We start from the raw sequence: 14712 nt of genomic DNA, 5'->3' as shown, positions 1-14712 counted from the left end.
CATTGCTTATAAACACACACTGAGCTTTATGGTTTGCTTTGAACGTGAGGATTTGTTGTGACAAAAAGTCCCAATCGGGACATTTTGATATGGAGTAATCATGAGTCAGACACTACCCACTGGACTTTGGGTCTTCATTGCGACAATCACTTCTCTGTACATATAAATGCAGATTTACAAGTGCTGCTGATTTACATTTTAACTTCAGATGGGACAACTTGAGTTTAAACACACCAACACAGGTAAATTTGAGAACCAAAAACAATCATTTTAATAGGGATTTTTTTACTATTATATTACTTTGATTCTATTTGATTATATCTTAATTTACATCTGTAATTTTCTTCCAGACTAAAACTGAAAATGATGAAGATTCCCCTGGTTATTGCATTGGCAATGTGTACAGGTTAGACACAAGACAAAACAAATTTAGCGAATAGTTTTATGGTGCTTTGAAAAAAGTCTTCACTGTCTTTCATTGTATTATATTCACGCTAATTATATGCATATATTCATATGCATTTTCTTGTGGATAGCAGAATATATATAGAAAATAATATATTATTTGAACATATATTCATGATTGCAGGTTGCCAAGCCAACTTTTTCAATGCTGATGAACCCAAGCCACAACTAAAGTTAGCTGATGTATTCAGGAGCTTCGTTGACCAAACCAGGCGCACTGCAGAGGAAACCATTGAGAAGATTCAGACTTCCCAAGTGGGACAAGAATTTAAGTAGGTCAAGATTTTTATTTATTAATAGAAATCTGCTACTAATATCTTCTAGTAAGATTTCTAATGTCACATATTATGTCAATATTACCAGACAGCACACCACCAACCTGAAGGAAACGATGGATCCTCTGATGACCCAAATCACAGAAGGTGCTGACATGCTGAAGAATCGTATAGAAGAGGAAATGAGTGTCGTGAGGTGTGCACTAAAGCCCTACATTGAAGTTGTCACAGATCCTTTTGAGAAGGCAGCTAATCACATGAGAGAAGCTCTGAAATTTGAGGCCAGAGAAGTAAAGAGCTGAGAGAGAGCCTGGAGAAAAATGGAAGAACTGAAGACTTTAAGCTGCAATAACAATTTACCTTTTTATCAACATGGAGTTGTACTAGAATCTTATTTGTTGTATATTTAGAAAGCAATGACCTGGTGAAATGTGTAATGTAATGTATAAAAATGCCTCTGCTGAACTGCTGTGTGGTAAATTAGTAAGCCCAATAAATCCTCTAGAAAAGTATACCTGAATTCTGATTAAGGTGACCAGATTTCTGAAATTAAAACAAAAAGGTAACACTTTAGTTTAGGTGACAATTATCATGATTAATAAGTGGCTTAGTACCTGCCTAAGATATTGACTGTTTATTTGAACTTATTTTCTGCACAGTCTTTCTACATCCCTAATCCTATCCAATACCTCAACCCAAACACTAACTTTATTACAGTTTCTCAATTGCTAAAACCCATTGGCTGAACTAAGTTCTCAGTTGCCTGACCTCATTTAGATAATTGTGCAGTCTCTTGTCAATACCTTAAACCATTTCAAACACAAATGTGCAGATCTTACTTAGACTTTTCAGCAAAACGTCTCACTCAAAACACATTCTGCACTCCGTCATTCACACAATAACTTGATCTCTGCATTTAAACAGTTTTAGTTATCCTTCAAACATTTTATTATAACAGAAAAATACCCGGTCCAGTTTAGCAGCAGCAGTTTATGAACATCCAGGACCCTTTAAGCAATATGAATGTGTTATTGTAATATCTAATGACATTAGCAACCTCACATTACTTAAAGAGCCCATATTATGGGTTTTTGAAAATGCCCTTCCATGTAGTGTGTACCACAGCTCTAAGTGAAGTGAAATATCCAGCTAAGGCTTAAATCTGTAAGTGTACAGTGTTTAAAACTATTGATTCATCTATAAAAGAGTCGACTCATAGTGCTTCAAACGAGTCGTCTTGATAACGAGTCATTAGGTGTTTCGCGATGACGCAGCCACGAAACACAAGCCTCACCAGTAGTTACACGCGCAAACCAGGGAGATTTGAAACCTGCGGCCCCGCCCACTAACACAGAAAAAACACTAGACACACACACACACAGACGCCGCCGGTCCAATGAAGTCACGCTGTGCTCAGATGGATAATATTGACAGTCTCTACCCAAAGATGAAACTGTGAAGAGTCAGTGGTTGAGGTTTATTCACTAGTGTAAGTAAGTGCGATTAAAATTGTTGCCTCGTTTACTCTAGCTTGCAAATTATGTATTTATTGTGTTTTGTTACTTGTTAACCTGGTACAGTACACGCGGTTACTCTTTATAATCTCTTATCGCATGTAAGCCACGTTAAAAACGCGACGCGTGCCGCTTTGTTTACGGATTTAACGTTAAAGGCTTTTGTGAGCTCGCGTTCCACTGCCGTATGTCGTTGCTATGGCGATCGTAAGCTAGCTGTGTGTGTGTGTGAGAGAGAGAGAGAGAGAGACTCGCGTCGCTTTCCCTAGTTTTTCTGAGGAGCGTTGTGTGTGTGTGTGTGTGTGTGTGTGTGTGTGTGTGTGAGAGAGTGAGTGAGTGAGTGAGTGAGTGAGTGAGTGAGTGAGTGAGTGAGAGAGAGAGAGAGAGAGAGAGAGAGAGAGACTCGCGTCGCTTCCCCCAGTTCTTCTGAGGAGGGTTGTGTGTGTGTGTGTGTGAAAAAAGCCTTACACTATGAAGCGCGTGTGCACTGTGACTACTTTTATATAGTTGATTACCAGCTGGGCATTTCACTCTCGTGCTGAAGCCTGTCACTGTCGACCAATCGCAGCAGGCTGTCATCGGTCCAATCAGCGCAGATTAGCTTCGCGCTGAGGAGGGGGTTGGGAACAAATGAATCGCTGAACGATTCAGATGGGAGTCGTTGGGATAATTAGGTAAAAATAAATGCAGATTATAAGACCATCAAAGTGTTTTATGACCTTGCATGCATATTAGACTGTTGTTGGAGACCCTTACAACCTAAATATGACCCTATTTCATGTATAATATGGGCTCTTTAAGTCTGAATATTTTAACTTGCCTTTTTGCTCAAGGTGAGCAAAAGGCTTTGAATTTTTATAATTCTACTAGGCAACTTTTGCCCAAGAGGCAATTTATGATATTAGGTAACATTGCATCTAAAACAGTGCAATACCATGATGTCAAAGCATAATTAAGCAATTTACATTTCAAATTATATATATATATATATATATATATATATATATATATATATATATATATATATATATATATATATATATATATATATATATATATATATATATATATATATATATATATATTTTTTTTTTTTTTTCATAATAATAATAATAATAATAATAATAATAATAATAATAATAATAATAAGCATTGGAAGAAAAAAAAAAACCAAACACATCACAATTCCGGTCAGTCATAAAGATGACAAGGACGGTTCCTTTTCATCAATTTATTCAAACACAGTGGATTGTTCAACAGGAGAAGCAGGTAAGTGGTATTCTTGGATGGAAAGCAGACTAGTACATTGTTCATAGCGTAAACAAGGATCTTCATGCAACCATCTGAATATAAAGTCACTTCCCTTAATCACAGCATATGTATCCACAGGATTAGGAGAAACATCCACGGGAGAAGGAGAGCCAGGGAGACGGTGAGGTGAACCATCTGACTTCAATTCCAGCCATTGAATGACTGGAAACGGGGAGGCTTTTATAGGGGACTGTGATTGCTGGTGCAGGTGAGTGTAATTAATATTCAGGTGAGAGTGCTCGGGTGTGATGAGAGGTGGCTGGTGAAGGAGAGCGATGATTGGAACTGATTTAATATAATTCTTTTGTGTCTCCAGAATGTGTCTGTAAAGTTTCACCTCAAAACACCAATCAGATTATTTATTATACCTTTCAGAACATTGGAATTTTCTGCCCTGAACACAATGTAGCTGTTTTTGTTGCTAGTTAATGCTAGCTCTCCCCGCCCACTGTTCCACCATGACTGTCAGAGTGTGCCTCAATCTCTGATCAGTAAAATTGTGTAATTTGTTACAAACATGAAATGCACTGTTTTAAAAAACATTTTAAACTTGTAAAACTCATTCTTGATTACTTTTGATGATGATTGATGATCACAGCGAGCTGAACAGATCCTTTAATCATAGTTGCTTTGCGCATGCCATCTTTTGTTGATATGATTAAACAGGTTACTATGGAGACATGTTAATATGCTACTGTCAGTCAATTTGGTGGACAGGGAAACCACACCCCTACGTCACTTTGCTGTGGGCCTCAAAATGGGAGGGATTTGGATCCTATTTTTAACATCAGGAAATTTTCAAAAGGAGGCTTATTGTCTTTATATCACCTAAATATGACTGTGGACACACTATATCTGCACAGAGTTCTGTCCAAACAGCTTCCAAAATTTTTTTATCATAGGTGCCCTTTAATATACATATACACACGATACACTCTATACATATACACACACACGATATACCCTATACATAAACACCCATGATACACTTTATACATATGTACACACGATACACTCTATACCTATACACACACGACAATCTATACATACACACACCATACATTTTACACATATGAACATATGATAAATTATGTACATATACACACACACACGATACACTCCGTACATATGCACACGATACACTTCATACCTATACACACACACACCATACATTTTACACATATACACTCTATACATGCACACATGATACACTCTATAAATACACACACCCCATACATATGCACTGTTATGAACCCCAGTTTTTTAAGGCTTGTCTAGGGAAGGGGTTATCAACCTAAAAGGACACGGAACTTAGAGGTACAATTCTATATTTATTTAGAGACCAGAAAATAAGTGTCCGATCAAATTAAGGTGGCAACAAAAATATAAATAATAAATTAAACAATATTTCTTACATGAAACAATTACTTAAACAAACATACACAAAACAAATAAACCATAAAGAAAGCATAGATAAAGCATAGAGAAAACATAGACCAACAATGAATTAAATAACGGCAACAACACCAAAATGGCTCCTCAGCACCGGCTGCACAAGACGTGCACAGAAGTCTCAGACCTTCATCGGGACAAGATACGTAGAGATTCTCAACAAGTACGGGTCATACTCTCAAGAGAGCAAAGATCGGGAGGACCAGTCAGACACGCGCTGGAAAACAAAGCCACCCCGACACACACTCGGCTTCCGTTTTTAAAGCCGCCAGTCTAAATGAGTTAACCTCAAAGAAAAGAAACATCAATTAATAAACTCAACCAACGCCAACACAACACCAAAGATAATAAAAACAATAATAAGAATAATAATAAAAAGAAAAAGAAGAAATAAAGAATAAACCGTGACAATGGATTGCATCATGTGTGCATATGTATAGAGTGTATCATGTGTGTATATGTATGGAGTGTGTATATATAGAGTGTTTCATGTGTGCATGAGTATGGAATGTATTCTGTGTACATGTGTATGGAATGTAAAGGTGTATGGTGTGTGTATGTATGTATAGTGTCATGTGGGTATAGGTATGAAGTGTATCTTGTGTGTATATTTATAGAATGTGTCATGTGTGTATATGTATAGAGTGTATCATGTGTGTATATCTATAGAGTGTATAATGTGTGTATATCTATAGAGTGTGAATATGTGTCATGTGTTTATATTTATAGAATGTATATGTATGGAGTGTATCATGTGTGCATATGTATGGAGTGAGTCTAGAGTTCAGTAGCTCAGTGGTTCTGTCAATCTCCTCTGCGCCAGAGACCCGGGTTCTATGCCAGACCCTTACAGGAGTGTATAATGTATCATGTGTACAGAGTGTGTATATATTGAGTGTGTAATGTGTACATATGTATAGAGTGTATAATGTGTGTGTATGTATAGTGTCATTTGGGTATAGGTATGAAATGTATCATGTGTGTATATTTATGGAGTGTTTCATGTGTGCATATGTTTAGAGTGTATCATGTGTGTATATCTATAGAGTGTGTATGTGTAAAATGTATGGTGTGTGTATATGTATAGAGTGTCGTGTGTATAGGTATGATGTATGGAGTGTATATGTATAGAGTTTATCATGTGTGCATCATGAGTGTATATTATGTGTATATATATATATGGATAGAGTATGTATATGTATCATGTGGTGTGTGTGTGTGTGTATAGGTAAGAAATGCATCATGTGTACATATGTATGGAGTGTATGTATAGAGTGAATCATGTATGCATGTGTATGGAGTGTGTATATATAGAGTATGTGTATGGTGTGTGTATATATATAGTGTCATGTGGGTATAAGTATGAAGTGTATCGTGTGTATATTTATAGAATGTATCATGTGTGTATGTGTATGGAGTGTATAATGTGTTGTATATGTATGGAATGTATCATGTGCATGTGTGTATATAAATAGAGTGTATCATGTATGGAGTGTGTATATATAGAGTGTACATGTGTATAATGTGTGTGTATGTATGGTGTCATCTGGGTATAGGTATGAAATGTATCATGTGAGTATATTTATAGAATGTACTATGTGTGTATATGTATGGAGTGTATCATGTGTCCAAATGTATGGAGTGTATCATGTGTGAATGTCTATAGACTGTGTATATGTATCAAGAGTGTATATTTATGGAATGTGTCATGTATAGAATGTATAACGTGTTGTATATGTATGAAATGTATCATGTGCATGTGTGTATATGTATCATGTATGGAGTGTGTATATATAGAGTGTACATGTGTATAATGTGTGTGTATGTATGGTGTCATCTGGGTATAGGTATGAAATGTATCATGTGAGTATATTTATAGAATGTATATGTATGGAGTGTTTTTTATGTGTGCATATGCATAGAGTGTATCGTGTGTATATCTATAGAGTGTTTATATGTGTAAAATGTATCATGTGTGTATATGGATAAAGTGTGTAATATGTATCATGTGTGTATATGGATAGAGTGTGTAAAATGTATCATGTGTGTAGATGTATTGGGTGAATAGAGCGCGCTTGTATGAATCAACTTCCTGTGGCTCAGTGGTTCAGTCAATCTCCTTTCATCCCAGAGACCCAGGTTTTATGCCAGACACTGACAGGTGTGTGTGTGTATATATGTATGGAATGTGTCATATATAGAGTGTATCATGTGTTGTGTAAATATGAAATGTATCATGTGTATATGTATGGCGTATATGTATCATGTGTGTAGATGTATAGGGTGAATAAAGCGAGTCTATATTCATCAGCTTCCAGTAACTCAGTGGTTCTGTCAATCTATGCCAGACCACTGACAGAAATGTATCATGTGTGTATATTTATAGAATGTATTTGTATGGATATGTATATGTATAGAGTGTATCATTTGTATATATATAGAGTGTGCATATGTGTATTATGTATGATGTGTGTATATGTATAGAGTGTATCATGTGTGTAGATGTATTGGGTGAACAAAGTGAGTCTAGATTAATCAACTTCCCGTAGCTCAGTATTTCCGACAATCTCCTCTCACACCAGTGAGAGAGTGTACCATTTATAATGTTTACATATGTATGTTGTGTGTGTATGTGTATACTGTTGTGGGTATAGGTATGAAATTTATCACGTGTGTATATTTATAGAATGTATCATGTGTGCATCTGTATGGAGTGTATCATGAGAGTATCTGTATACAGTGTATCATGTGTGTATAGGTATAGAGTGTACATGTATGGAATGCATCGTGTATGCATTATGTGTGTACATGTATAGAGTGTCATATATGTATGGAGTGTATCATGTGTAATATATGTAAGGAGTGTATAGGTGTGTGGTGTACATGTATAGTGTCATGTGGGTATAGGTATGGAATGTTTCATGTGTGTATGTATGGTGTTTCATGTGTGCATTTGTATACAGTGTATCGTGTGTGTATATCTATAGAGTGTGTATATGTATGAAGTGTATCATGTGTGCATCTGTATAGAGAGTATCATGTGTGTAATATATATAGAGTGTACATGTATGGAATGCATCACGTGCATATGTACAGAGTGTGTAATATGTATGATGTGTGTATATGTATAGAGTATCATATATGTATGGAGTGTATCATGTGTGTGGATGTATAGGGTGAATAGAGTGGGTCTAGATTCATCAACTTCTAGTAGCTCAGTGTTTCCGGCCATCTCCTCTCATACCAGAGACTCGGGTTCTATGCCAGACCCTGACAGGAGTGTATAATGTGTGTATATGTATGGAATGTATCATGTATGGAGTGTGTATATATAGATTGTATCATGTGTACACATGTAAGGAGTGTACAGGTGTGTAGTGTATATGTATAGTGTCATGTGGGTATACTGTAGGTATGAAGTGTATCATGTGTGTATATTCATAGAATGTATCATGTGTGTATATGTATGGAACGTTTCATGTGTGTATATGTATAGAGTGAGTCTAGATTCTTCAACTTCCAGTGGTTCAGTGACTCTCCTCTCACGCCAGAGACCCGGGTTCTATGCCAGACCCTGACAGGTGTGTATATGTATAGAGTGTGTCATCTGTGCATATGTATGGAGTGTGTGTATATATATATATAGAGTGTATCATGTGTGCATGTCTAGAGTGTATATGTGTAATGTATGGTGTGTGTATCGGTATGACAAGTGTTGTGTGTATATGTATAGAATGTATCAGATGTTCATATGTATAGTGTTTGTATATGTATAGAGTGTTGTGTGTATATGTATAGAGTGTATCATGTGTGTATATGTATAGAGTGTCATGTGTGTATATGTATAGAGTGTGTAATGGTTTATTTCTTTTTCTTCTTTATTATTATTATTATTATTATCTTGTGCTGGAGTTTATTGATTTATTAATAGACATTTCTTTCCTTTGAGGTTAACTCCGCCTTGCACCTGCGGTTCATTTAGACTAGCGGCTTTGAAAGCTGAAGCCGAGTGTGTGTTGGGGTGGCTCTTTGTTTTCCAGCGTGTGTCTGACTGGTTCTCCCGATATTTGCTCTCTTGAGAGTATGACCCGTACTTGTTGAGAATCTCTACGTATCTTGTCCTGATGAAGGTCTGAGACTTCTGTGCACGTCTTGTGCGGCCTCTGCTAAGGAGCCTTGCTGGTGTTGCTGTTATATAATTCATTGTTTCTCTATGCTTTCTTTATGCTTTCTATATGGTTTATGTTTTTGTGTATGTTTGTTTGTTTAAGTAATTGTTTCATGTAAGAAATATTGTTTAATTTATTATTTATATTTTTGTTGCCACCTTAATTTGATCGGACAATTATTTTCTGGTCTCTAAATAAATTGAGAAATGTACTTCTAAGTTCCGTGTCCTTTTAGGTTGTTAACCCCTTCCCCAGATGAGCCTTAAAAAACTGGGGTTTGTAACACATACATATGTAACCATACATATGCACACATGATACACTCTATACACAGACACTCATGATACATTCCATACAGATGCCCAACATACACATAAACACATGACACTCTACTCATATACACACACACACCATACATTTTACACATATACACACTCTATAGATATACACACATGATACACTCTATACATATGCACACATGATAAACTTCATACCTATACCCACATGACACTATACATATACACTACACACATATGTACACTCTATATAAACACACTCTATACATATACACACATGACACTCTATACATAAACACACCATGTATTTTACACATATACACACTCTATACTTATGTACAAGTTACATTCCTTACATCTACACACACATTATACACTCCTTTTAGGGTCTGGCATAGAATCCGGGTCTCTGGCATGAAAGGAGATTGACGGAACCACTGAGCTACTGGAAGTTGATGAATCTAGACACACTCTATCCACCCTATACATATACACACAAGATACACTCCATACATATACGCTCTATACCGATACACACATATAACACTCTATACATATACACACATGATACATTTCATACCTATACATATACACACTATACACTTTACACATGGTAAACTCTATATATACACACTCCATACAGATACACACATGACACTCTATACATATACACACCATACATTTTAAACATATACACACTCTATAGATATACACACGATACACTCCATACTTATGCACACATGGTACACTCCATACATATACACACATGATACATTTCATACCTATACCCACATGACACTATACATATACACACACACCATACATTCTATATATACACACTCCATACATACACATCATACATTTTACACATGCACAAATGAAACACATAAATATACACACATGATACAGTTCATACCTATACCCACATGACACTATACATATACTAACACCATGCACATGTACACATGATACACTCTATACATACACACACATTATACACTCCTGTCAGGGTCTGGCATAGAACCTGGGTCTCTGGCATAAGAGGAGATTGACGAAACCACTGAGCCACTGTGAGTCGATGAATCTAGCCTCACTCTATTCACCCTATACATCTACACACATGATAACTCCATACACGACACTCTTTACATATACACACATCATACATATTACACACTCTATACTCCATACAAATACACTCTATACATTTACACAAATGATACACTCCATACATATGCACACATGATACATTCCATACATATAGACACATGATACCTTCCATATATATATATATATATACACACACATTGTATATTCCTGACAGGGACTGGCATAGAACCCGGGTCTCTGGCATGAGGCATGCACACATGACAATCTCCATACATATATACACATGATACACTCCATACATATGCACACATGACACACTCTATTCATATGCACACATGACAAACTCCATACATATACACAAATGATACACTCTATGCATATACACACATGACATTCTATGGATATACACCCTATACATATAGACACATGATACATATATATAGACAAGTTAAGGGTCAGGGAGGTTTAATTTCTGTACGATTGGGGGCATAACGGTGAGATTATTATTATTATTGGATTGGATTAAATTAGTATTTCTATGGCGAATATCGTTCATTCAGACTCTGTCTGAGGACTTATTAGACTTATTGACAAAGGACCAATTATTAGAGTTAGTGGTCTAATTGGTGCTAATTGTCTAATCCAATTCAATGATTAGTGCTAAGCTAAGAAAAAGCTGCTCCAACCAGACCCGGAGATAGGCTGAATAGTTTTTAAAATGATAAAACTCAATGGTTATCACTACGTGTTGCCTTTTGCCTCCCATGTACTCTGTAAGTTTTGAAGGTCAGACATTCTTCAGAAGCAGTGGTTCTAGATCAAACATATGCCCTTATCTCCAGGTGTTTAACAGGCATATGTAACCTGGACAGTGTTACATAAATGTTCTCTGACTATGATCATTACTCCTCCTAAGAATCAATTGGGGTCAATTGTTATTATTAAGCCTGGACAGGGTATTTAAAAGAAGCTGACCTACTGCAATCTTTTAAGCATAACTGCAGAATATATATGAAACATCTTAGAGTTCATAGATTTATCCAGAATCAGAAACACATCTCTTTGTGTGATGTGTCAAATCTTATCAGGAAGCGAACAAAGTCTGGTATCATTTGTTACTGTTATTAGTTCAAAGGTTCAAAATCAGCTTCTGTCTGGTTTTATGGATAATGAGTACCTCTGATTTGTTGTTACGTAAATAGATGCTTCCATGACATGTTTTTAACTTTTAAATGAGAGCGTCTGTACTTGGAAATCCTGTATTTAACAAATACACACACACAATTAGATTGTCTTACTATCTTTAGAAACACTCCAAAAAGAGACACTTATTTCTTCCTACCAAGCAAATTTGTGTTTAAGAAGACATCTAACATCACAGTCAGACATTGTGTTTAAGACAGGGCCAAATTTGAGCTGTCAGTGAAAATCTAACAGAAATCTTTGAATTTTCCAAAAATAGACTACATACTGAACATACTGAAATCTGTCTAATTGTTGAATATATATATATATATATATATATATATATAAATTTTTACTGACAGCACATTTTTACAAACTTGTTTAAACCACGATGCTATGCTTGGATGTCTATTACACTTTTTTTTTAAACGCATAAATGCTTGAAAGGTTATATCTTATTACACTAATGTCAACTCTTTCACTCATAGATTTTATTGAATCGTCATTGTTCATATATTCAAAAAATCTATTTGGCATTTACTAGTGCAGTTTATTGTAGTAAAGTAATCTGTATTGAATTTAGGAATCTTTGGTGATAATAGCTGCAGTCTCAGGGCATTATGATGTGGATTAGTGACAGCACGGCACTACCTACTGGACTTTGGGTTTCCACTACAACAGTCACCTCCCCATGCTATATAAATACAAATGTAAAAAACTCACCTTCACACTTGTTCCTCAACAGGACAGCGTCAATTCAAGCAAAGCAGCACAGGTAAGAGGACAAACTTTTAATCAGAAAATCAGATAAATTTACATTTATTTAAAATTAATAAAAGTATTTTATTTACAGACTAGAAACTTAAGTCAACACCATGAAGGTTCTTGTGGTCTTTGCACTTGCTGTATTTACAGGTAATACTGATATTTAAAAAAAATCTGTCTTATTTAAAAAGTTTCAGATTAAGCATGTTTCTTAATTAACAATGTCATTTGATTAATGTAAAATGTTCCATTTACAGGCTGTCAGGCCAATCTATTCTATGCTGATGAGCCCAAACCACAGCTGGAGCAGCTGACAGATGCATTCTGGAGCTATGTTTCTAAAGCAACACAAACCGCAGAGGAAACTGTCAAGATGATTAGAGAGTCTCAACTGGGTCAAGAAGTCAAGTAAGTCAAGAACATTTACCTGCAGGGCATAATTATTTAGAATAATTCTGAATGAAACTCAAATGTTCTTCTTCACCTCACAGTGAAAGACTGACCCAGAGTGCTGATATGGCCAGTGAATATGCCGTCACCCTCAAGAAACAGGTGGATCCTCTGACTGAAGAGCTGATGAACAAAATCACCAAGGAGACTGAAGTGCTGAGGGAGCGTCTGGGCCAGGACCTGATCAACGTGAGAGAGAAACTCGAGCCCTATGCTGACAACATGAAGAGCCAGATCCAGCAGAGAGTTGAGGAGCTCAGGGCGGCCATGGCTCCATATGCTGACTCCCTGGATTCTGAAACCCTGAAGGCCACTCTGCTCCAGAAGAGTGAGGAGCTGAAAGAAAACCTGGAGCAGAGCGTGAAGGAGCTGCAGGTTCAGCTGGAGCCCTACACCGCTGAACTCAGGGGGAAAGTGGACCAGCATCTGCAGGAGTTTCAGAAGACTGTGACCCCCCTGACTGAGGATCTGCAGGTCCAGATTAGAGAGAGAGCCCAGATGGTTCAGCAGAGTCTCACACCCTACGCTGAAGACCTGAAGGAGAAGCTGGACCCCTACGCACAGAACCTGAAGGACCAGCTTACCTCTCTGTATGAGTCTTTCACCAAGAGAAATTAAATGCTACCAACAGACTTTTGAAAACTGCTGCTATTGTAATTAGATCTGAGATTCAGTTCATCAAGAAAGTAGGATTCTATGTGGTACATAGAACATAAATATTACCAGCTCCATCTGACAATGTCCTGATTGAAGTATTTATTCACAGCCATGACAAACACAAAGATCCAGTTAAACATGTTTATCCACATTTATGCAATTATTTCTGAAGCATTACTTTAAGAACTTAAGAATACAAGAAATAAATATTTTGTCAAAGGAAGTGATTGTCAATTGTTTCTTTGCTGGTTAGAACGTTGATAGTCAAATATTACAATTGCAACGTAAATAAAGAACCTCTCTTAGGTTCCATTTTACCTTTATTTATGTGTTTGTTTATTTGCTTGTTTATTTAACAGGGACAATACACTTGCCATTGTTATACAAAGACAACAGATGCAACATAACCTAGGGCATGTAGCATGAAGCTAATTTGCAGCCCTCGTCCCTGGTTAGGCTTTACATAAAAAAACAACAAATAAAAACAATACAACAAACATGTACAGCAGATACAGAGCCACGAACATAAAATGTAAGTCAATCTGCATACTAAAGAGAAATTTAAACCTGACCAACCTGAAAGAAAATGTTAATGTTCACATTGCTGTAAAGATTTCAACCATTCTATAAGCTATACAGAAAAAAAACTGGGAATTCTGATTGCAACTTAAAATCAACAGGCATGGCATTCCATAGATGTGAACCTTTAACTGAAAAGGATGACTGACCCACAGTGGTTCTGCATCTGCGGGTTCTACAATTCCCACTTATTGCCTCTCTAGACCTTGGAACTCTGTAAAGTAAAGGCAGTCTTTTGATTCAGACATCACAAATTTTTCACATGACATCTCTAGTCTTTTACAGAACATCACTAGTCATCACTAAATCACTAATCACTAAAAAGATAAACTATTCACTCTGCCATGTAGCTGTATAATATTCAAAATTCCTGCTGCTGCAGAAAAAAAAATCCCTCAAACCATGACACTTTTCCAATTTTCACTGACTTCTTTATACACTATGAGTTTCCAAAATACCCAAATAATATACACTTGCTTTATTA

At 36.3% G+C, this 14712-nt stretch overlaps 2 protein-coding genes across 2 annotated transcripts; both read left to right on the top strand.

Moving 5' to 3' along the window:
- Positions 1-153: 153 nt before the first annotated feature.
- si:dkey-7f3.14 (apolipoprotein A-I-like) lies at positions 154-1252 on the top strand. Its single transcript, XM_056476018.1, has 4 exons — positions 154-242; positions 351-406; positions 590-737; positions 829-1252. Exons 2-4 carry the CDS (start codon positions 364-366, stop codon positions 1040-1042), a joined length of 405 nt encoding a protein of 134 aa, XP_056331993.1. The 5' UTR covers positions 154-242; positions 351-363; the 3' UTR covers positions 1043-1252.
- Positions 1253-12485: 11233 nt separating this feature from the next.
- apoa4b.2 (apolipoprotein A-IV b, tandem duplicate 2) lies at positions 12486-13972 on the top strand. The gene is made up of 4 exons (XM_056476207.1): positions 12486-12552; positions 12631-12692; positions 12800-12950; positions 13034-13972. The coding sequence occupies exons 2-4, from the start codon at positions 12653-12655 to the stop codon at positions 13608-13610; spliced, it is 768 nt and encodes a 255-aa protein (XP_056332182.1). The 5' UTR covers positions 12486-12552; positions 12631-12652; the 3' UTR covers positions 13611-13972.
- The last annotated feature ends 740 nt before the right edge of the window (positions 13973-14712 follow it).

The sequence above is a fragment of the Danio aesculapii genome, chromosome 16, assembly GCF_903798145.1.
Source record: "Danio aesculapii chromosome 16, fDanAes4.1, whole genome shotgun sequence".
Classification (NCBI taxonomy): Eukaryota; Metazoa; Chordata; class Actinopteri; order Cypriniformes; family Danionidae; genus Danio; species Danio aesculapii.
Note: the sequence above shows the minus strand (reverse complement) of the source record. Positions and strands in the feature narration are given on the sequence as shown.